The 22921-nt window shown below is 44.6% G+C and overlaps 1 protein-coding gene across 1 annotated transcript in view; it reads left to right on the top strand.

Moving 5' to 3' along the window:
• The window catches only part of LOC145351570 (NACHT, LRR and PYD domains-containing protein 3-like), a 48942-nt gene that overhangs the window by 11466 nt on the left and 14555 nt on the right, over nt 1–22921 (top strand). The window contains 3 exon segments of the mRNA XM_080201163.1: nt 5–1742; nt 3314–3400; nt 17739–17909. Of these exon segments, the coding sequence (XP_080057289.1) occupies nt 5–1742; nt 3314–3400; nt 17739–17909 (1996 nt within the window).

The raw sequence follows: 22921 nt of genomic DNA, 5'->3' as shown, positions 1-22921 counted from the left end.
GAAGATGTTCAACAGAAACACAAGGAGACACTGCGAATACAAACTGAAACACTGAGAATGAACACTATTCTAATAAAGGAGGAGGTTAAGAATTTCCAGCTGGTTGATCGATACGCTGAGCTAACGATCGTTTCTAATGTTCGAGATCAGACACTTGTAGAACATGAACTGCTGGCAAGAGGCCGAGACCATGAAGAATGGAGAGAGAAACATCTCCAGAAAGAATTGGAAAAAATCCAAACTGATCAATTGTTCCAGAGCAACCTCTCCGAAAGAAAATCCAAATCTGGGAATTCAGCAGCAGTGAGCGGAGTCTCGGGGATTGGAAAAACAACAATGGTACAAAAGCTTGTTTATGACTGGACCACTGGGAAAATATACCCACACTTTCAGTTTGTTTTCAGTTTTAAATTCAGGGTCTTGAACACAATTAACTGCAGAATAAACCTGAGGAATCTGATACTCGATCAGTATCCTTACTTTGGGAATGTCCTGGGAGAGCTCTGGAAAAACCCAGAGGGATTACTGTTTATATTTGATGGTTTGGATGAAGTCAAAGATAGTATTGATTTTGCTGACAATCAGGGAAATGCAGAACCTGAGTCCATGTGCACAGATCCTGAACACTGGTGTGAAGTGTCTGACATTGTGTACAGTTTAATACAGCACAAGCTACTCCCAGGATGTTCAGTGCTGATCACCAGCCGTCCCACTGCATTATATTTATTGGAAAAGGCTGAGATCAGTGTCTGGGCTGAAATCCTGGGATTTGTTGGTGATGAACAGAAGGAATATTTCAACAAGACTTTTGAAGATCAGACGGTGGCAGCGGCTGTTTTCAAACACGTGGAGGAGAACGAGATCCTGTACACCATGTGTTACAACCCTTCCTACTGCTGGATCCTCGCTCTGTCACTGGGTTCTTTCTTTGCACAAAGGGACATAAAACAGCAGCAAGTTCCCAAGACCATCACCCAACTATATTCCTACTATATTTACAACATTCTGAAAAACCATGGCCAAGAGATTGAAAACCCCCGTGATGTGTTACTGAAGCTTGGTGAGATGGCCTTCGCAGGAATCTCTGAGAAGAAGACTGTGTTTAGAAATGGAGATTTGATCAAGTACAATCTGCAACCTTCCCAGTTCCTGTCTGGGTTCCTGGTGGAACTTTTGGAGAGAGATGATTCTGCCCAGAGTGTGGTTTACACATTCCCACACCTCACCATCGAAGAGTTTGTAGCTGCGCTCGCACAATTCTTGACTCCGGATCCTGGGGACATCGGGAAACTCCTCAGGAAAGCCCACAACAAGGAAGATGGGCGATTTGAGATATTTCTCCGTTTTGTTGCTGGACTCTCCTCTCCGCAGGCAGCTTGGCCCCTGGAGGAGTTTCTGGGTCCATTTCTTCATCAGACAAAGTGTCAAGTGGTTGACTGGGTGAAGGAGATGATTGAAGGACAGATTGGAAACATAGAGAGTGAAACTGATAAAATAAACCTCCTGAACACATTCCATTACCTGTTTGAGTCTCAGAATAAAACACTGGCTCAGGCCACCTTGGAATCTGTGGAAACACTTACCTTTAATGAATATTCACTGATCCCGATTGACTGCACGCTCCTGTCTCAGGTCATTGGACTCTCTGATACAATAAAAGAACTCGATCTGTGGGGCTGCTCCATTCAGTGTGAAGGACTCCAGCGACTGACACCCATTCTGCACAATTGCCACGAGTTGAGGTAACTATTTGTTTTGTGATATAGCTGGAATTTTAATTGTTGAGGAAAGATTTTTTATGTTTGTGAAAGGAAAAAAAGCCTTCCAGTTTAGAATTGGAGAAAACTTCACAAAATAAGGAAACGGGTGTCAAATTCTAAGGCGGAGAATAAAACAATGGGCAGGATTTTCCGGCCTTGCTCGTCCCAAGATCGAAAATCCTACCCGAGGTCTTTGGACCTTTGCACGATCCTGTCCTGCCTGCTATGATTCCCATGGCAGGCGGGATGGGAAAATTCCATCTACTGTTTTTGCTGACAGGTTGTTGGTTTACTTAGTGGAAATTCAAAGAGTTTAACATGAATAAGGATGAAAACAGTGACATCTTGTTACGAGAACAGAATATGGATATTACAAAAATTAATGCAAGTTCTGTCTTTTTTAAGTCATCATAATTAACGTTTCCTGTCATCTACAAACTTTGGAACTATACACTGCGCACAAATCTAGATCATTATTATATACCAGAGAAAGCAAGGATCCCAATGCTGAGTCCTGGAGAACTCCACTTCAAACATTTCTCCAGCCCAAAAAATATCAAATAACTAAAGAACAGTACAGGACAGGAACACTCCCTTCAGCCCATCAAACCTGCGCTGACACACAACTTCTTTCTCAATTGAAGATCTTTTGTCTCTACACAATCCATATCACTTTATTCCTTGCCTATTGGTCAAGATGCCTCTTATCTGCTTCTACCGTCTCCTCTGGCAGCGCATTCTGGCACTTACCATCCTTTGTGTAAAAAAAACTTGCCTCTCACATCTCCTTTAAACTTTCCCTCTTTTATCTTAAGCCAATGTCCCTAGTAATTGATGTTTCTACATTGGGAGAAAGACTCCAACTATCCATTCTATCCATGCTCTCTCTTTTTCTTCTATGTCAAGTTTTTTTTTCATTTGTATCTGGATTTCTGGGCCAGTCACTGAGCTTCAGGAGGGTAATTCTGATCATCAGTGAATGAGGCCAGACTGTGGGTCATTGTTACAAGAACAGGAAATGGATATTATAAAAATTAATGGAAGTGCTGGCTTTAAGTGTCAGAATTAACCACACGTTGCCTGTCACCTACAAACTTTGAAACTGTACACTGTGCACAAAGCTAGATTATTATTATGTATATTAGGAAAAGCAAGTGTCCCTCATTCATGTGATGTGGGCATCGCAGGTTAGGCCAGCATTAGCTGCCTGTCCCTAATTGTCCTCACCTTCACAAGGGCAGTTTTGCCTGGGCAGTAATGCGGTGACCTGTCTGGTGACATCCACCTCCCATGGACAAATACATTTTAAAAAACATTGAGATGGAGTGAAAGTGATTTTCTCCAGAGATCAAACCAATGATGGTGAATTGTTCAGCAAGTTTTACTGCTCACTAATTTTCTTTTCCATTCAGTTGGAATTAGGTGAGAGGTAGTAGCCTAACTTAAACCAGTTTCTGCCCGGTGGTGAGTTTCTGACCCAAAAATAAACCTTGCTCTTTTTTCCTGGTTAAAAATTCTACCTACTTAATGTATTTCTCACTCTTGCTGTTTAGACTGAGTTCCAATAATCTGGGAGATTCAGGAGAGAAACTACTGTCTGAGGCTCTGAAGAATCCAGACTGTAAAATACAGAAACTGGAGTAAGTACCGGAATGTGTGAGTTTATCTTGATAATAACTGGGCATATGACACTGTAAATTATTATTAGTGTTAGTCATAGTGTCATTAATGAACACTGCACGTTACCACCACTTTAAGTATTAGGGGATTTAGTCTGATTCCTGTAATGTTTCTCCCTCTGAACTCCAGGCCAAATAGCCTCACATGGTTTCACCTCCCCTCTCAGTACAAACCGGCCCTTGATTGTTCTGAACCTGGGTTACAATAAACTGAGAGATTCAGGAGTAAAGCCTTTAAAAAGTATATCGGAATAAAAAATGAACAAACAATTAAACATTTATACAGTTGATATATATGATACTTGCGCATTCAGTTTAGTTTAATTATTCCTTCAGATGATAGCGTTTTAATTTTGTAGGTTTCTTGGTTTGCTGAAAAATAGTAAGCTGTTCTACATTGGTTAGACAGTGAACAAATGTTGTTCAATTCTGATGAGTTACATCCAAGGGGAATCCTCCCACTAATTTGTGTTAAGCAAAACTTCGTGTTAACGGAGGAGACTACATGAATGCATCTTTTCAGTAACTTGCTATTGTCTACAAACACAGTCAATGACAAAAATAACAGATTCAGAGCCAAATGAAAATGCAGTAAAGCAGCAACTGTGTATTTTTTTTCAAGGCTGTCTCCAATTTGTTCACACAAATACCCAGCAGGCCATGATCTCAGCTCTCGCATGATCTGACACCACTCTGATAGGTCAGTGCAGTCACGTGAGAAGTTTCGACAAGTTCAGCTAATCCAGAGCTATTAGTGCAGAATTTCAGCTCAATTTGCTATTCTCAAAGCAAAGAATCGTTGACAAATTCAACATAGCCAGAATTTTGTGACATCTGGGTTTGACTCATCGCAATTTCACTGTGTGAAAATGAAGTTGTGACTGTAAAATATAGAAACTGTGAGATTATGTGTATGATATTGGGATGTGTAACACAATACAGCAATATTAGTATCAGTTACAGTGTTATTATAACCGGTGACTAAGACGGAGGTTTAAGAAGCTTCTTAAAAGAGAAGGGAGAGATGAGGCAGAGAGGGTTAGGATGGGAATTCCAGAGTTTACAGCCCAGGAGTTCAAGGCTCGGTTCAGTTGTCAATGGCACTAATCATGGTACAGAATAATCTTAATGATGTCCTTATTAATAGTGGGAGTGTTTGCAATAAAACTAATACTGATACGAACACTGCTCTTCCTGTCAGTATTTCTGTTATTAAAAACAGTACTATTAATAGACACGTTAGCTTGGTAACAATTTTGAAGGCCATGAAATAAATATGGATATGGATATGAAGTTGTCTGAGTGACAGGAAACAGACCATAGTGGCGAATGGTACTTTTTTAGATGGAGGAAGCATACACTGACTTTCCCCAATACAGTGCAAGTATTACTTTTCTTTACATATATCAACAACTTAGACTTGACTGCATTTAAAATGAGGTGTCAGCTTTATGAAGCTATAGCATGGTAGATTGTTGCATAAGGTTAAATCTCAGGATCCAGGGTGAGGTAGCTAAATGGATACAAAATTGTGGTTGTAGAGGGTTGTTTTTCAAGCTGGAGGCCTGTGACCAGCGATGTGCCTCAGGGATCAGTGCTGGGTCCACTGTTATTTGTCATTTATATTAATGATTTGGGTGAGAATATAGGAGGCATGGTTAGTAAGTTTGCAGATGACCCCAAGATTGGTGACATAGTGGACAGTGAAGAAAGTTATCTTGGATTGCAATGGGATCTTGATCAATTGGGCCAGTGGGCTGATGAATGGCAGGTGGAATTTTATTCAGATAAATGCGAGGTGATGCATTTTGGTAGATTAAACCAGGACAGGACTTACTCAGTTAATGGTAGGGCGTTGGGGAGAGTTACAGAACAAAGAAATCTAGGGGTACATGTTCATAGCTCCTTGAAAGTGGAGTCACAGATGGACAGAGTGATGAAGAAGGCATTCAGCATGCTTGGTTTCATTGGTCAGAACACTGAATACAGGAGTTGAGACGTCTTGTTGAAGTTGTACAAGACATTGGTAAGGCTACACTTGGAATACTGTGTGCAGTTCTGGTCACCCTATTATAGAAAGGATATTATTAAACTAGAAAGAGTGCAGAAACAATTTACAAGGATACTACCGAGACTTGATGGTTTGAGTTATAAGGAGTGGCTGAAAAGACTGGCACATTTTTCTCTGGAGCTTAGGAGGCTGAGGAGTGATCTTGTAGAGGTCTATAAAATAATAAGGGGCATAGACAAGGTAGATAGTCATTATATTTTTGGGAAAAGAAGGGAGTCTAAAACTAGAGGGCATAAGGTTAAGGTGAAAGGGGAGAGATACAAAAGTGTCCAGAGGGGCAACTTTTTCACACAGAGGGTGGTGGGTGTCTGGAATGAACTGCCAAATGTAGTAATAGAGGCTGGTACAATATTTTCTTTAAAAAGCGTTTAGACAGTTACATGGGTAAATGGGTATAGAGGGATATGGGCCAAACGCAGGCAATGGGACTAGCTTCGGAGTTGAAAAAAAAAGGGCAGCATGGACAAATTGGGCTGAAGAGCCTGTTTCCACGCTGTAAATCTCTATGACTGTATAGCACACGGCTACTTGCAGACTAAACAATGGAAGCAGCATTTGACACACAGAGCTAAATGATGCCAAAACCAATGGATGACATCAAAGCTGTGCAGTCTTGCCACATCCAATCATCCAATTAAAAAACTAACATGCCACAAAAATCCCTATTGTCACTGAGGAGGGAACCCAGAGCATCTCAATGATACTCAATGTAACGTTCAGAGATAGTCAACGAGACCTTGAAGTCCTCATGCACCAGTCACTGAAAGAAGGCAAGTAGTATGTTGGCCTTTATAGCAAGAGGACTTGCGTATCGGGATAGGGATGTTTTGCTGCAATTGTATAGGGCATTGGTGAAGCCACACCTGGAGTATTGTGTGCAGTTTTGGTGTCCTCATCTGAGGAAGGATGTTCTTGCTATAAAGGGAGTACAGTGAAGGTTTACTAGGTTGATCCCTGGAATGGTAGGTCCGTCATATGAGGAGAGACTAAGTTGGTTAGGTTTTAATTCACTGGAGTTTAGAAGGGAGGGGGGGGCGATCTCATAGAAACATTAAAATTCTAACAAAGTTAGACAACGTAGATTCATAAAGAATGTTCCCAATGGTGAGGGCATCCAGAACTAGGGGTCATAGTTTGAGGATAAGGGGTAAACCTTTTAGAACTGAGGCAAGGAGAAATTTCTTCACACAGAGGTGAAGAATTCACTACTGTAGAATATAGTTGAGGCCAAAACGATGTCTGATTTCAAGAAGAAATTAGATATAGCTCTTGGGCTAAAGGGATCAAGGGATATGAGGGGGGGCGGTGGTGCGTCAGGACATTGAATTCAATGATCAGCCATGATTGACAGAGTAGACTCGAACGGCCGACTCCTGACATTTCAATGTTTCTATATCAGTGCAAAAGACAAGGCTGCAGCATTATCAGCCATCTTCAGCTATAAGTGCTGAATGGATGATTAATCTTGGCCTCCTCCTAAGATCCTGAGCATGATGGATTCTCTTCTTCAGACAATCTGATTCACTGCTCATGATATAAAGAAGTTACTGAAGGCACTGGATACTGCAAAACACTGTCAGCCTGACAGTATCTGAAGTTTAAACTTTATTTATTAGTTCTTAAGTAAGGCTTACATTAACACTTCAATGAAGTTACTGTGATATTCCCCAAGTTCCACACTCTGGCACCTGTTCAGGTCATTGTACCTAATCAGCGCGTCTTTTAGAATGTGGAGGAAACCGACGCAGACACGGGGAGAACATACAAATGCCACACAGACAGTGACCCAAGCTGGGAATTGAACTTGGGTCCCTGGCGCTGTGAAGCAGCAATGCTAATGTTGTGTATCCCACAACATCCCAGCAATGGTAATGAAGACTTTGGTACCAAAGACTTGTGCTTGAGAATTAGCCACATCCCTGGCCAAACTGTTCCGGTACAGCTACAACCCTATAATGTGGAAAACAGCAGGGAAAATCTAAGCTGGCCAATGACTGTCCCATCAGTCTGCTCTTTATCATTCTCCTTCCAATGCCTTATGAACATCACTGCAGGAGTTTCTCAGGCCCAATCCATCTTCAGCTGCTTTGTCACAGACCTTCCTTCCATCATACGGTCAGAAGTGAGGATGTTCTCTGATGATTGCACAATTTGCAGTACTGTTCAAAGTTCCTAAGATACTGAAGCAGTCCATCTCCAGAAACAGTAAGACATGAACAACATTCAGGCTTAGCCTGATAAATAGCAAGTAATGTTTGTGTTACACAAGTGTCACTTGAGGACCAACAGAGGGAATCTCCTTCCTTGACTTTCAATGGCATTACCATTACTGAATCCCCCACCGTTAACACCCTGGGAATTGGGGAGAGGGGAGGCGTAGGCTGGGGGTAGGAGACACTGCACTCTTACCAATGACCAGATACTGAACAGTAAATACTATGGTTCCAGGAATAGGTCAGAACTTAGGAATTCAGAGGCTAGTAACTCGCTTTCTATCTCCCAAATACTTGTCCGTAATCTACAAAGCACAAGTCAGCAGTGTGATGGAATCGTCTCATCCTGCCTGAATGAGTGCAGCTCCAAAAACACTCAAGAAGATCATGCATGGTAAAGCAGTCCACTGTATCAACAGGCCATCTTCCAAATTAAACACTGACTCCCTCCACCACTGACACACAGTGGTAGCAGTGTGTACATGATGTGGAGATGCCGGCGTTGGACTGGGGTAAACACAGTAAGAAGTCTGTGTACCACATACAAGGTGGACTGCAGCAACTCAGCAAGGCTCCTGAGACTTCATCTTCCAAACCTGCACTATCACCGAAATTGGCAAGGACATCAGAAGAATGAATATAGAACATAGAACATAGAACAATACAGCGCAGAACAGGCCCTTTGGCCCACGATGTTGCGCCGACCAGTTAAAAAACTATGACCCTCTAACCTAAACCAATCCCTTTTCATCCATAAACCTATCCACGCATCTCTTAAACGCCCCCAAACTAGGCACATTTACAACCGCAGCAGGCAGGGCACTCCAATTCCCTCACCACCCTCTGGGTAAAGAACCTACCCCTGACATCCCTCCTATAACTACCTCCCCTTAATTTAAAGCCATGCCCCCTTGTGCTAGCTTTCTCCATCCGAGGAAAAAGGCTATCACTATCCACCCTATCTAAACCTCTAATCATCTTATATGTTTCAATAAGATCCCCTCTTAGCCACCTTCTTTCTAATGAAAACAACCCCAAATCCCTCAGTCTCTCTTCATAGGACCTCCCCTCCATACCAGGCAACATCCTGGTAAACCTCCTCTGCACCCTCTCCAAAGCCTCCACATCCTTCCTATAATGTGGGGACCAGAACTGCACACAATACTCCAAGTGCAGCCGCACCAGAGTCTTGTACAGTTGCAAAATGACGCTGCGGCTCCTAAACTCAATCCCTCTACCAATAAATGCCAAGACACCGTATGCCTTCCTAACAACCTTATCTACTTGATTCCCAACTTTCAGGGATCTATGTACACATACACCTAGATCCCTCTGTTCATCCACACTATTCAGAGTCCTACCGTTAGCCCTATACTCTACACATCTGTTATTCCTGCCAAAGTGAATTACCTCACACTTTTCCACATTAAACTCCATCCGCCACCTCTCGGCCCAGCTCTGCAACTTGTCCAAGTCCCCCTGTAAACTAAGACACCCTTCCTCACTATCTACCACACCTCCGACTTTGGTGTCATCAGCAAATTTACTAATCCACCCAACTATACCCTCATCCAGATCATTTATAAAAATTACAAACAGCAGTGGCCCCAAAACAGATCCCTGAGGCACACCACTCATAACTGAACTCCATGACGAATACTTACCATCAACCACCACCCTCTGTCATCTATCAGCTAGCCAATTCCTGATCCAATTATCTAAATCACCCTCAATCCCATACATCTGCATTTTCTGCAGAAGCCTTCCATGGTGAACCTTATCAAGCGCCTTACTAAAGTCCATATATACCACGTCAACTGCCTTACCCCCATCCACCTCTTTGGTCACTTTCTCAAAAAACTCAATAAGGTTAGTAAGGCACGACCTACCCTCCACAAAACCATGCTGACTATCTCCAATCAATTCATTACTCTCCAAATAACTATAAATCCTATCCCTAATAATTTTTTCTAAAACCTTACCCACAACAGAAGTGAGACTCACCGGTCTATAATTCCCGGGGAAGTCTCTGTTCCCCTTCTTAAACAATGGGACAACATTCGCTATCCTCCAATCTTCTGGCACTATACTACTCATAGTGAGAGGGAGATAGAAGAACATAAATATAGACAAATCTCTGCCTGTAGAATAAGAGGACAATAATGTTAGGAGACTTTAACTCTCCAAATATCAGCTGGGTTTCAAACAATATAAGATGCACTGAGAGCAAAAAATTCATGTACTGTGTCCAGGATTTTTTAATAATATGTGACAAGCCCAATGACAGGAGACGAAATTCTGGATTTAGTCTTGGGAAATGAAGACGGGCAAGTGGGTAAAGTAATAGTGGGCAACCATATCAGGGATAGTGACCACAATTCGGTAAGATTTAGTATTTATTATGGAAAAGGACAGCGATAAGATAGGAATAAAAGTTTTAAACTGGGGAAGGCAAATTTTACAGAAGTGATTTGTCTAAGGTGGACCAGAGAAGACTGCTAAATGATAAATCAGTGGTAAACCAGTGGAAGGGCTAAAAAGTGAGATCCTTTGGGTACAAAGCAGACATGTGCTCTCCAAAAATAAGAATGGTACTGTCAAATCTAGACCACGCGGTTGTCTAGAAAAATACTAGGGAAGATTAAGGGATGGCACAGTAGCATACTGGTTAGCACTGTTGCCTCACAGTGCCAGGGACCTAAGTTCAATTCCCGGCTTGGGTCACTGTCGGTGCAGAATCTGCACGTTCTCCACATGTCTGTGCAGGTTTCCTCCCACAGTCTGAAAGATGTGCTTTGGCCATGCTAAATTCTACCTCTGTATACTCAGGAGCCAGAGTGTGGTGTCTAGGGGATTTTCACAGTAACTTCATTACAGTGCAAATAAATTAACTTTAACTATAGTCACAAAAAACTCAACCCTGCAGATAGCCTAGAGGAGTTTTTGTTATTTGTTTGGGGAACATGGGCATCACTGTCTGCCCATCCCTAGTTGCCCTTGGAGGGCAGTTGAGAGTCAACCACATTGCTGTGATTCTGGAGCCACATGTAGGACAGACCAGGTAAGGTCAGCAGATTTCCTTCCCTAAAAGACATTAGTGAACCCGATGGGATTTTTCAACAATCAACATTGGTTTCATGGTCATCAGTGGATTCTTAATTCCAGATTTTTAAAAATTGGATTCAAATTCCACCATCTGCTGTGGCAGGATTCAAACCCAGGTCCCCAGAACATTGGTTGAGTTTCTGCGTTCAGCATAGTGATAATACTACTAGGCCATTGCCTCCCCATAAAGAATATAGAGCGTATAGAAAGTACATGGATCAAATAAAATAAGGAATAAGGAAATCAAAGGGGGGGGTGCGTGAAAAAATATGATAGCTAAGGAAAAGGTGGAGCCTACCAGAGATGAAGAAGAGAACTTGTGTGAAGATACAGAGGAAATGGGAAGAGTTTTAAAGTTTTTTTTGTCTCTGTATGCACAAAGAGAAGGAATGATGCAGGTATAGTAATCACAAGAGGAGCAGTATGAAATATTGAATAAAATAATCATAACAAGGGAGAGGAGTTAAAGGAATTGAAATTCTTGAAAATGGATAGATTGATGGATCATTCCCTAGGATATTAAAGGAAGTCAGGAAGGAAAAGCTCTGAGGATTATTTTCCAATCTCCCTAGACACAGGAAAGGTGCCAGAGGACGAGAGGAATGCAAATGTGGTTCCATTGTTAAAAAGAATACAAAGGAATAAGCAAACAGTGATAGGCTTGCTTCAGTGGTGGGAAAATTGTTAGAATTAATCCGAAGAGATTGGATAAACTGCCACTTAAGAAGACATGGACTAGTCAGGGATAATCAGCATGGCTTTGTTAGGAAGGTCATGTCTTACAAATTTGATTGAAATGACAAAGAGGATCGATGAGGGTAGTGCAATGGATGTTGTCTACATGGATTTTAGTAAGGCATTTGACAAGGTACCACATAGCAAACTGGTTAAAAAAGTAAAAGCCCATGGGATACAGGTTTTTAGATTTCCAAAAGGCGTTCGATAACGTGCCTCACAAAAGGTTGCTGCAGAAGGTTAGGGTACATGGAGTTGGGGGTAAAGTGTTAGCGTGGATTGTGGATTGAGGATCTAACAGGAAGCAGAGAGTTGGAATCAATGGGTGCTTTTCTGGTTGGCAGTTGGTGACTAGTCGAGTGCCTCAGGGATCGGGGCTGGGCCTCAACTGTTTACCATATACATAGACGATCTGGAGGAGGGGGATGAGTGTAGGGTAACAAAATTTGCTGATGACACGAAGATGAGTGGAAAAGTGAATTGCATGGAAGGCGTGGAAAGTCTGCAGAGAGATCTGGATAGGCTGAGTGAGTGAGCGAGGACCTGGCAGATGGAGTATAACATTACCAAATGTGAGGTTATCCACTTTGGTAGAAATAATAGTAGGAGGGATTATTATTTAAAAGGCGAAAAGCTGCAGCATGCTACTGTGCAGAGGGAGCTGGGAGTCCTTGTGCACGAATTGCAAAAACCCAGTCTGCAGGTGCAGCAGGTGATCAAGAAGGCGAATGGGATGTTGGCCTTTATAGCGAGGGGGATGGAATATAAAAGCAGGGAGGTCTTGCTGCAACTGTACAGGGTACTGGTGAGGCCGCAGCTGGAGTACTGTGTGCAGTTTTGATCCCCTTATTTGCGAAAGGATATTTTGGCCTTGAAGGGAGTACAGAGAAGGTTCACCAGGCTGATACCAGAGATGAGGGGGTTAGCTTATGAGGAGAGATTGAATAGACTGGGCCTGTACTTGTTAGAGTTTAGAAGGCTGAGGGAGGATCTTATAGAGACTTATAAGATAGTGAAGGGGCTAAATAGGGTACAGGTAGAGAGGTTCTTTCTGCTTAGAAGGAAAACAGAACTAGAGGGCACAGCCTCAAAATAAGGGGGGGAGCAGTTTAGATCGGAGTTGAGGAGGAACTTCTTCACTCAAAGGGTGGTGAATCTCTGGAATTCTCTGCTCATTGAAGTGGTGAAGGCTACCTCATTGAATATATTTAAGTCATGGGTAGATAGGTTTCTGATAGACAAGGGAATTAAGGGTTATGGGGAGAAAGCAGGAAAGTGGAACTGATCCACTTCAGATCAGCCATGATCTTATTGAATGGTGGGGCAGGCTCGAAGGGATACATGGCCTACTCCCGCTCCTATTTCTTATGTTCTTATGACCTGCACTTGGACTATATCCCTCCACACCCCTCTCATCCATGAACCCGTCCAAGTTTCACTTTATCCAGCAGCTCATTCCACACTCCCACCACTCTCTGCGTGAAGAAATCCCCCCTAATATTCCCTTTAAACTTTTCTCCTTTCACCCTTAACCCATGCCCTCTGGTTTATTTCTCCCCTAGCCTCAGTGGAAAAAGCCTGCTTGCATTCACTCTATCTATACCCATCAAAATCTTATACACCTCAATCAAATCTCCCTTCATTCTTCTACGCTCCAGGGAATAAAGTCCTAACCTATTCAATCTCTCTCTGTAACTCAGTTTCTCAACTCCCGGCAACATCCTTGTGAACCTTCTCTGCACTCTTTCAACCTTATTTACATCCTTCCTGTAACTAGGTGACCAAAACTGTACGCAACACTCTAAATTCTGCCTCACCAATGCCTTATATAACCTTACCATAACACTCCAACTTTTATACTCGATACCCCGATGTATAAAGGCCAATGTACCAAAAGCACTCTTTACGACCCTATCCACCTGTGACGTCAGGTGGATGATGGTTAAATTACCTTATGATGTCCACAGTACCATATCTCTAGCATCTGGTCCAAATTGCATTAAATTCCCAGATATCATCCTCACCACCACTAAAAGCTCCATTCCTGAGCACTGACCATCCCGCATCCCTCTCTAGTGACTCAGAGTAAGGACATGGGAATCCTGTGCTTTTCTCTTTCATCATCATCCCTTTACTCACTTAATCACTCCTGGTCTTCCATTCTATTCTTTCCTGCTCACTTGCCCATCCCCATTTCTTTCTCACTTAAAACAATTAATTTGAACCTCCTCCCAGTTCTAATAAAAGCTCATCAAACTAAACCATTGGCATATGTGACTGCCACTCTGTGCTGACTGTCCTGCACTTGAAACAGGAAAACCTCTGTATAACCTGACCTTCCTGATTCAGGCTGGGTGAGATTGATGAAGCAAACTGTTCTTTGGCTGCAGCAATGAAGCACAGAAGGAGTGAAGAAGGATACATCCAGTTTTTCCATCGCTAGTTGTTTTAAAGCAGACCACTTTCAAACTCCCATTAAAAGCGAGAATGAGATGGTGGGGGTGGGGTGAAGGGGGAGGCGTGGTGGCGCTGGGCGGTGGAGAGGGGAGTAGGGTTGTCCGAACATGATGGGGACAGTGATCTGACATGGTGGGACAGGAACCAGACATCGGTATGGGTGGGTGCCTGGACATGAGAAAGTTCTGGATATTGCGAGGGGGGCAGTTGGTGTGTAGGACCAGGTTAGGGCGGGTATCATTGGGATCGGAAAGGAGGTGTTTGGGGGACAGAAGGTTATTTGGTGCTGGGGGCTCCTGTCAGGTGGGGAAGGGGTGGACTTGAGTAAGATCAAGGTGGTGGGCGTTGAGTTGGGGAAGAGTGGGAGATATTATCATTCTGATTAGGTTAACATTGAACAACATAGAACATAGAACACTACAGCACAAACAGGCCCTTCGGCCCACGAGTTGCGCCGATCACATCAACACCTATCTATAACCCCCAATCTCATTAAACCCCATATACTCATCCAGAAGTCTTTTAAAAGACCCCAGCGAGTTCGCCTCCACCACCACTGACGGCAGCCGATTCCATTCACTCACCACCCTCTGAGTGAAAAACTTACCCCTAACATCACTTCTGTACTTTCCTCCCCGCACCTTAAAACTGTGTCCTCTCGTAGCGACCATTTCAACCCGGGGAAATAGCCTCCGAGAATCCACCCTATCTATTCCTCTCAACATTTTATAAACTTCTATCAGGTCGCCTCTCAACCTACGTCTCTCCAGGGAAAAGAGACCCAGCTCCCTCAACCTAACTTCATAAGGCATGCCTCCCAGTCCAGGCAACATCCTTGTAAATCTCCTCTGTACCCTTTCAATAGCTTCTACGTCTTTCCTATAGTGAGGCGACCAGAACTGCGCACAGTACTCCAAATGAGGCCTGACAAGGGTCTTATAAAGTTGCAGCATTACCTCCCGACTCCTAAACTCAATCCCTCGATTAATGAAGGCCAGTACACCATACGCCTTCTTGACCACCTCTCCCACCTGCGAGGCTGATTTAAGAGTCCTGTGGACCCGGACCCCAAGATCCTTCTGCTCTTCAACACTACTAAGACTCCTGCCCTTGATAGTGTACTCGTTCATCCCGTTGGTTCTGCCAAAATGGACGACTACGCATTTATCCGCGTTGAAGTCCATCTGCCACTTCTCCGACCAGTCCTGCATCCTATTTATGTCCTGCTGCAATTTTTGACATCCTTCCAGACCATCCACAACACCACCGACCTTCGTGTCATCAGCGAACTTACTTACCCATCCCTCCACTTCCTCATCTAGGTCATTTATGAAAATGACAAACAGCAAGGGTCCTAGAACAGATCCCTGGGGCACTCCACTGGTGACTGACCTCCATTCAGAAGAAGACCCATCCACAACCACTCTCTGCCTTCTGCAGGCAAGCCAGTTCTGGATCCACAAGGCCAAAGGCCCTTGGATCCCATGCCCTCTCACCTTCTCAAGAAGTCTTGCATGGGGGACCTTATCAAACCCCTTGCTGAAGTCCATGTACACCACGTCCACGGCACTTCCTTCGTCAATGTGTTCAGTCACATTATCGAAGAACTCAACTAGGCTCGTAAGGCACGACCTGCCCTTGACAAATCTATGCTGACTATTCCTGATCATGTCAAACCTCTCCATATGCTCGTAAATCTTGTCCCTCAGAAGCCTCTCCATCAGCTTACCAACCACTGAGGTCAGACTCACCGGTCGGTAATTTCCCGGGCTATCTCTGTTCCCTTTCTTGAAAATAGGGACTACATCCGCAATCCTCCAATCTTCCGGAACCTCTCCTGTCTCCATTGACAACACAAAGATCATCGCCAGGGGCTCTGCAATCACTTCCCTCGCCTCCCACAGTATCCTGGGGTATATCCCATCTGGTCCTGGTGACTTATCTATCTTGATAGAATTCAAAAGTTCTAACACATCCTCCACCTTAATATCCACAAACTCAATCTTTTCCATCTGCTGCAAATCCGTAGCAAAATCTCCCAGATCAGCTTCCACCGTGAATACTGAGGCAAAGTACTCATTGAGCACCTCTGCCATTTCTTCTGGTTCCACACAGACCTTTCCCCCTTCACCTTTTATAGGTCCTATCCCTTCTCTTCTCATCCTTTTACCTTTCACATATTTATAGAAGGCCTTGGGATTCTCCTTAATCTTACCCGCCAAGGTCTTCTCATGACCCCTTCTGGCTCTCCTAATTTCCCTTTTAAGCTCCTTTCTACAGTCCTTGTACTCCTCAAGATCCTTAACCTCTCCTAGTTCCCTGAACCTTTTGTACACCTTCCCTTTCCTCCTGACTAGGTTCAACACAGCCTTCGTGCATCATGGTTCCCGTGACCTACCAAAACCCCCTTGTCTCATCGGAACGTTGTCATGCATAGCTCCAGACAAACATTCCTTGAATATCCGCCACCTTCCTTCGGTACTTTTCCCTAAGAACGCCTCCTTCCAGTTTATTTGTCCAAGTAACTTCCTGACTTCTTCGTATCTCCCCTTACTCCAGACAAACGCCTTCCTAGCCTGCCTGATCCTATCTCGTTCCAATGCAATTGTGAAGGAGATAGAATTATGGTCACCAAGATGCTCTCCTACCGAGAGATCCATCACCTGCCCTGGTTCATTCGCCAGTACCAGGTCAAGTACAGCATCTCCCCTCGTAGGCTTATCCACATACTGTGTCAGGAAACCTTCCTGAACACACCTAACAAACTCCTCCCCATCCAAACCCCTTACCCTAGGGATATTCCAGTCGATGTTTGGGAAATTGAAGTCTCCCATCACGACAACTCTGTTATTAATACATCTCTCCAGAATCTGTTTCCCTATCTGCACTTCAACTTCCCTGTCACTATTGGGTGGCCTGTAGAATACACCCAGCAAAGTTTTCGACCCTTTGCTGTTCGTAACTTCCACCCACAGAGACTCTGTAGATAGTCCCTCCACGGCATCCTCTTTCTCTGCAGCCATGACACTGTCCCTGATCAACAGTGCCACTCCACCACCTCTTCTGCCATCCTCCCTGTCCTTCCTGAAGCATCTGAAACCTGGCACCTGAAGTACCCAGGTTGTTTCAGTTGTCTCAGGCCCAGGTAGGGGATGTGGGTGGTAAATGTTGTGACGGGGTTGGTTGGGTGATTACTTATTGCGTAATTATTTGGTGTGGGGGGGTTCCCTGGGGGTAGTGGGGGGGGGAAGAGGAAGATGGAATTTGTGGGAATGCACCATGTGGAGCTCAGTCTGTATGTTTAAATTAGTTACTCTGAAGTTAGAAGTGTTTCTTCTCCTTCAAATTCTTTTGAGTAACTCGCATGGTAAAATTGGCAGCACCATACATTAAGATTACTTTGGTAGATGGTCTCCAGCCCAGTTAATTGTCCAGGGGACGGTCACACTTCAGGGCAAAGCCGCCTTGACCCTTCCAGGAGGCATTTATCAGTGGATTCTTGGCTCACCAACTCTGACACAGGGGAGCCAGGAAGCTTTGTCTCTTTTTTTATTCTTTTCAGACATTGAGTATTTTTGGGATCTACAACATTTTACCTTCTGTTCAAATGGAAGTTGTGCTTTTTTTGGAGTTTTGTACATTATTACAGTTAATAATAGTATTGTGAAAATCAGGAGATTTACCCTGATTCTGTTAACATTCTCTCTCTGATCTCCAGGCTACATAATAACACTCTCACAGATTCTTGTGCTGAGGACCTTGCCTCTGCTCTCATTGCAAACCGCTCACTGCTGCAGCTGAATCTGGATTACAATGAACTGGGAGATTCAGGAGTGAAACTCCTGTGTGTGGCTCTGAGGAATCCGAACTGTAAACTACAGAAACTGGAGTAAGTACCAGACTGTGAGAATGTGTTTCTAATAACTGCAAATCCAACAATATCTTTGGGTACTGTTATTAGAATAATCAATGAAAACTGTCCATTATTATCACTATCAGTGATAGAACCGTAACTTGTGTAGGGTGACATTCAGAGTCAGATTCTCACCCTGCTCCTCGCTGTTTAGACCAGGTGAGAAAGGTGCAGCGCAGCCGATTACCGACTCCTTCAGTCGTGGGCGGGAGAGTTGAACATTAAGGAAGGGACAGTTGTCTATTTTCCAGGTTAGAGAGATATTTGGGCTGGGGAGCGTGGTCGGAATTAGAGGCGGGGGGGTTGGTCAGTATAGGGTGTGGCGACTAAGGGAGAGGGGTTGTATTCTGAGGTGTTTGCTGTGGGACAGTTGGGACAACTGGGGGGAGTCCCTTGGGTGGTCACAATGATCAGGACTATAGTTACCCAGGAGTTGGACATGGTTTTAATTTGTTTTAACATTTTCTGGGCAACAATTACTATAAGACAGTCAGAACCATCTGAAAGTTAAAGTTTGAATCGGAATGTCAGATGATTCCCATTGCAGAGCAATTGCCCAACAGAAGTCCGAACATGCAGGGCCACTGCCATGTAATGCTTACATAGAGTCTTCCCAGAGTTCTCCATCCATCTTTTGGAGCACCCCACAACATGTTGGGGTGCATGTCCTTGAAGGCAGCAGGACAGGTAAACAAGATGGGTAAAAAGGCTATGAAATACTGGCTTTTATTACCTGACGCATAGAATGTAAGATCAGCGAGGTTATGATGCTCTTGTATAAAAACTGTGCTAGGCCACAGCTGGGACTGTGTGCAGTTCTGATCCCTACACTATAAGAAGGATGTGATTGCAGTGGTGAGTATGCACAGGATGTTGCCTGGGCTGGAGCGTTTTAGCTATGAAGAGAGGCTGGTTAGGCTGGGGTTTGTTTTTCTCAGAGCAGAGAAGGCTGAGGGGACAGTAACACACTAACCAAATACATATGACAATAATAATTCAAATCAAAAACTGAAAGTGCTGGTGAATCTCAGCAAGTCTGACAGCATCTCTGGAGAGAGATAAGAGCTGATCTTGGAACTCAGCTTCCACAGTAAAAAGTCCATAATATCCCAGGGAATGGAAGCTTTGGACCAAACACTGCATTTCACTGACTCCTGTTATTTCTCTCTCTGATCCCCAGGCCATGGGATGTCAGCCCCATAGATTATTGTGCCGCAGATGTGGGGAAATAATGTGACAGTGCACACTCTGAGGACCCCCTTCACCTGCTCACTTGCGGATGGCTCTCACTCTGTCACACAAGCTGTGATTGATGAGACAGAGAAGTGATCAGATGCACATTCCAACACATCCTTCAGACTGCTCCATGTGACCAGTGATGGTCATGTGAACTCTATGTTTTGTGGTCACCAGAAGGTCTCCTGTGCCCATCCATTTCCCAGCTCCACAACCCATCTCACCACCAGTGATTTCCCACTCTCTCTCTCTCTAGGTCTCCAGCACCAGTGCTGGGTGGCAGCCTGACTGTCCACTCTGTCTCCACAGGGACGCCTCCTCCATGCAACCACTCCATCCTGCCGTCATTTCTGACTGATTGAAGGACTCTGCAGACAGTCTGACATGTCTCTGCTAAGGCTGCTGCTTGGGCACTGCGATTAGTGATTGCCTTTTTTACCAATTTCACTTTCATCTTCATCTAACCCCATATCATCTTCATCTTCATCTAACCTGGGTGGCACGGTAGCACAGTGGTTAGCACTGCTGCTTCACAGCTCCAGGGTCCTGGGTTCGATTCCTGGCTCGGGTCACTGTCTGTGTGGACTTTGCACATTCTCCTCGTGTCTGCGTGGGTTTCCTCCAGGTACTCCAGTTTCCTCCCACAGTCCAAACATGTGTGGGTTAGATTGATTGGCCATGCTGAGAAATTGCCCCTTAGTGTCCAGGGATGTGTAGGTTAGAGGGATTAGTGGCTATAATATGTGAGTATGGGGATAGGGCCTGGGTGGGATTGTGTTCGGTGCAGACTTGATGGGCCGAAGGGCCTCTTTCTGTACTATAGGGTTCTATGATTCCATATGCCTCACATTGAATGCTACAAGCTGTTTCATTCATCTTGCCAGAACATCAGGTCCTTTTCCAATTCTGCTCAGATCTTCAGCAATCTCCACCCAGATTTGCTTGGCTTGATGGTGCAAAGGGAACAAAACCTCCTTCTGACCCTGCGGAGCCTTGTGGAGCACATCCAGGGAGGCATCATTGAATTGAGGATAACATTTAATTTGCCTCCTGTCATTTCAGCCCTCTGTTTAATAACCAGGGCTCCCTCACTTGTCCCCCCAGAGCTACTGCCTTTGAAAGTTCTGCTGGCTGCCTGGTAGCCATGGTAGCCATGATGTGCAGCCATGAGCCATGAAATATGGTAGCCATGATGTGGAGATGCCAGTGTTGGACTGGGGTAAACACAGTAAGAGGTCTGACAGCAGCAGGTTAAAGGCCAACAGGTTTATTTGGTAGCACAAGCCACTAACTTATGGAATTGGTTGCATTCTTGGACGCACGCATCTCCATCAAGGATGGTCACCTCAGCACTTCACTGTACCACAAGCCCACAGATAACTTCACTTTGTTCCACTTCTCCAGCTTCCACCCTAAACACATTAAAGAAGCCATCCCCTACAGACAAACCCTCAGTATACACAGGATCTGCTCAGATGAGGAAGATCACAACAGACACCTCCAGACGCTGAAAGATGCCGTCATAAGAACAGGATATGGTGTTCGACTCATCGATCGACAGTTCTGACGCTCCACAGCGAAAAACCGCACCACCCTCCTCAGAAGACAAACACGGGACACGGTGGTCAGAGTACCCTTTGTTGTCCAGTACTTCCCCAAAGCGGAGAAGCTACGACATCTTCTCTAGAGCCTTCAACATGTCATTGACGAGGATGAATATCTCGCCAAGGCCATTCCCACACCCCCACTTCTTGTCTTCAAACGCACAACTTCAAAAAGACCATTGTCTGCAGCAAACTACCCAGCCTTGGTAGGCACTACACAACCCTGCAAGACATCTGGATCATCGACGCGGATGCCATCATCTCACGTGAGAACACCATCCACCAGGTACACGGTACATACTCTTGCAACTCGACCATTGTTGTCTACCTGATACACCGCAGGAGAGGATGTCCCGAGCGTGGTACAGTGGGGAGGCCATGCGGATGCTACGACAATGAATGAATGAACACTGCTCGGCAAGAGTGTTAGAACATAGAACATAGAACATTACAGCGCAGAACAGGCCCTTCGGCCCACGATGTTGCGCCGACCAGTTAAAAAAAAATGACCCACTAACCTAAACCAATCCCTTTTCGTCCATAAACCTATCCACGGATCTCTTAAACGCCCCCAAACTAGGCGCATTTACAACCGCAGCAGGCAGGGCATTCCAATCCCTCACCACCCTCTGGGTAAAGGACCTACCTCTGACATCCGTCCTATAACTACCCCCCCTTAATTTAAAGCCATGCCCCCTCGTGCTAGCTTTCTCCATCAGAGGAAAAAGACTATCACTGTCCACCCTATCTAAACCTCTAATCATCTTATATGTTTCAATAAGATCCCCTCTTAGCCGCCTTCTTTCCAGCGAAAACAACCCCAAATCCCTCAGTCTCTCCTCATAGGACCTCCCCTCCATACCAGGCAACATCCTGGTAAACCTCCTCTGCACCCTCTCCAAAGCCTCCACATCCTTCCTGTAATGTGGGGACCAGAACTGCACACAGTACTCCAAGTGTGGCCGCACCAGAGTTGTGTACAGTTGCAACATGACGCTGTGACTCCTAAATTCAATCCCCCTACCAATAAACGCCAAGACACCGCATGCCTTCTTAACAACCCTATCTACTTGATTCCCAACTTTCAGGGATCTATGTACACATACACCTAGATCCCTCTGTTCATCCACACTATTCAAAGTCCTCCCGTTAGCCCTGTACTCAACACATCTGTTATTCCTACCAAAGTGAATTACCTCACACTTCTCCGCATGTTCTCTTCCTGTTGGGGAACACTTCAGTGGTTTTGGGCATTTGGCCTCTAACCTTCGGGTAAGCATTCTCCAAGGTGGCCTTCACGACACATGACAATGCAGAGTCGCTGAGCAGAAACTGCTAGCCAAGTTCCGCACACATGAGGACGGCCTTAACCGGGATCTTGTGTTCATGTCACACTATCTGTAACCCCCATGACTTGCCTGGGCTTGCAAAATCTCACTAACTGTCCTGTCTGGAGACAATACACATCTCTTTAACCTGTGCCTAACCCTCTCTCCATTCACATTGTCTGTACCTTTAAGACTTAATTACCTATAAAGACTCGCACTCCAACCATTATTTTGTAAACTGATTTTGTGTCTTTACATGCCCTGTTTGTGAACTGAAATCCCACCCACCTGATGAAGGGGCAGCGCTCCGAAAGCTAGTGGCTTGTGCTTCCAAATAAACCTGTTGGACTTTAACCTGGTGTTGTGAGACTTCTTACTTTAAATAAGGTGCCAGCACTGCGTGAACCGAGACGTTCCCTGCAGGGAGTGGTTCAGGTCTGGAATGCACTGTCTGAGAATGTGGTGGAAACACATTCAATTGAAGAATTCTGAAGGGAATTGGACTGTAATGTGAGAAGGGAGAATGCACAGGGTTACAGGGGGAAGGTGGAAGAATGGCACTTAGTGAATTGCTCATTCAGAAAGCCAGTTCAGACACCATGGGCTAAATGGCCTCTTTCTGCTCTGTGACAATTCTGATTCTGCCTGAGTGGACGGCTTCTCCTCTCCTATCAGACATTAATTGGCCGTCTCTGGTAATAGTGTGGAGTTAGTTGGTTCAGTGGCTAGAGTGTGACGCTAGGAGGGTTTGATATCCATAGTAGCTATGGAAGTTCGTGGAGTCCCACCTCTTCCCCTTGCCCCACATTTGCTCAGTTGT

Source organism: Carcharhinus amblyrhynchos, chromosome 13 (genome assembly GCF_965287045.1).
Source record: "Carcharhinus amblyrhynchos chromosome 13, sCarAmb.v2.hapA, whole genome shotgun sequence".
Lineage (NCBI taxonomy): Eukaryota > Metazoa > Chordata > Chondrichthyes > Carcharhiniformes > Carcharhinidae > Carcharhinus > Carcharhinus amblyrhynchos.
The sequence above is the reverse complement of the archived record's forward strand: the minus strand, read 5'-3'. Positions and strand labels throughout refer to the sequence as shown.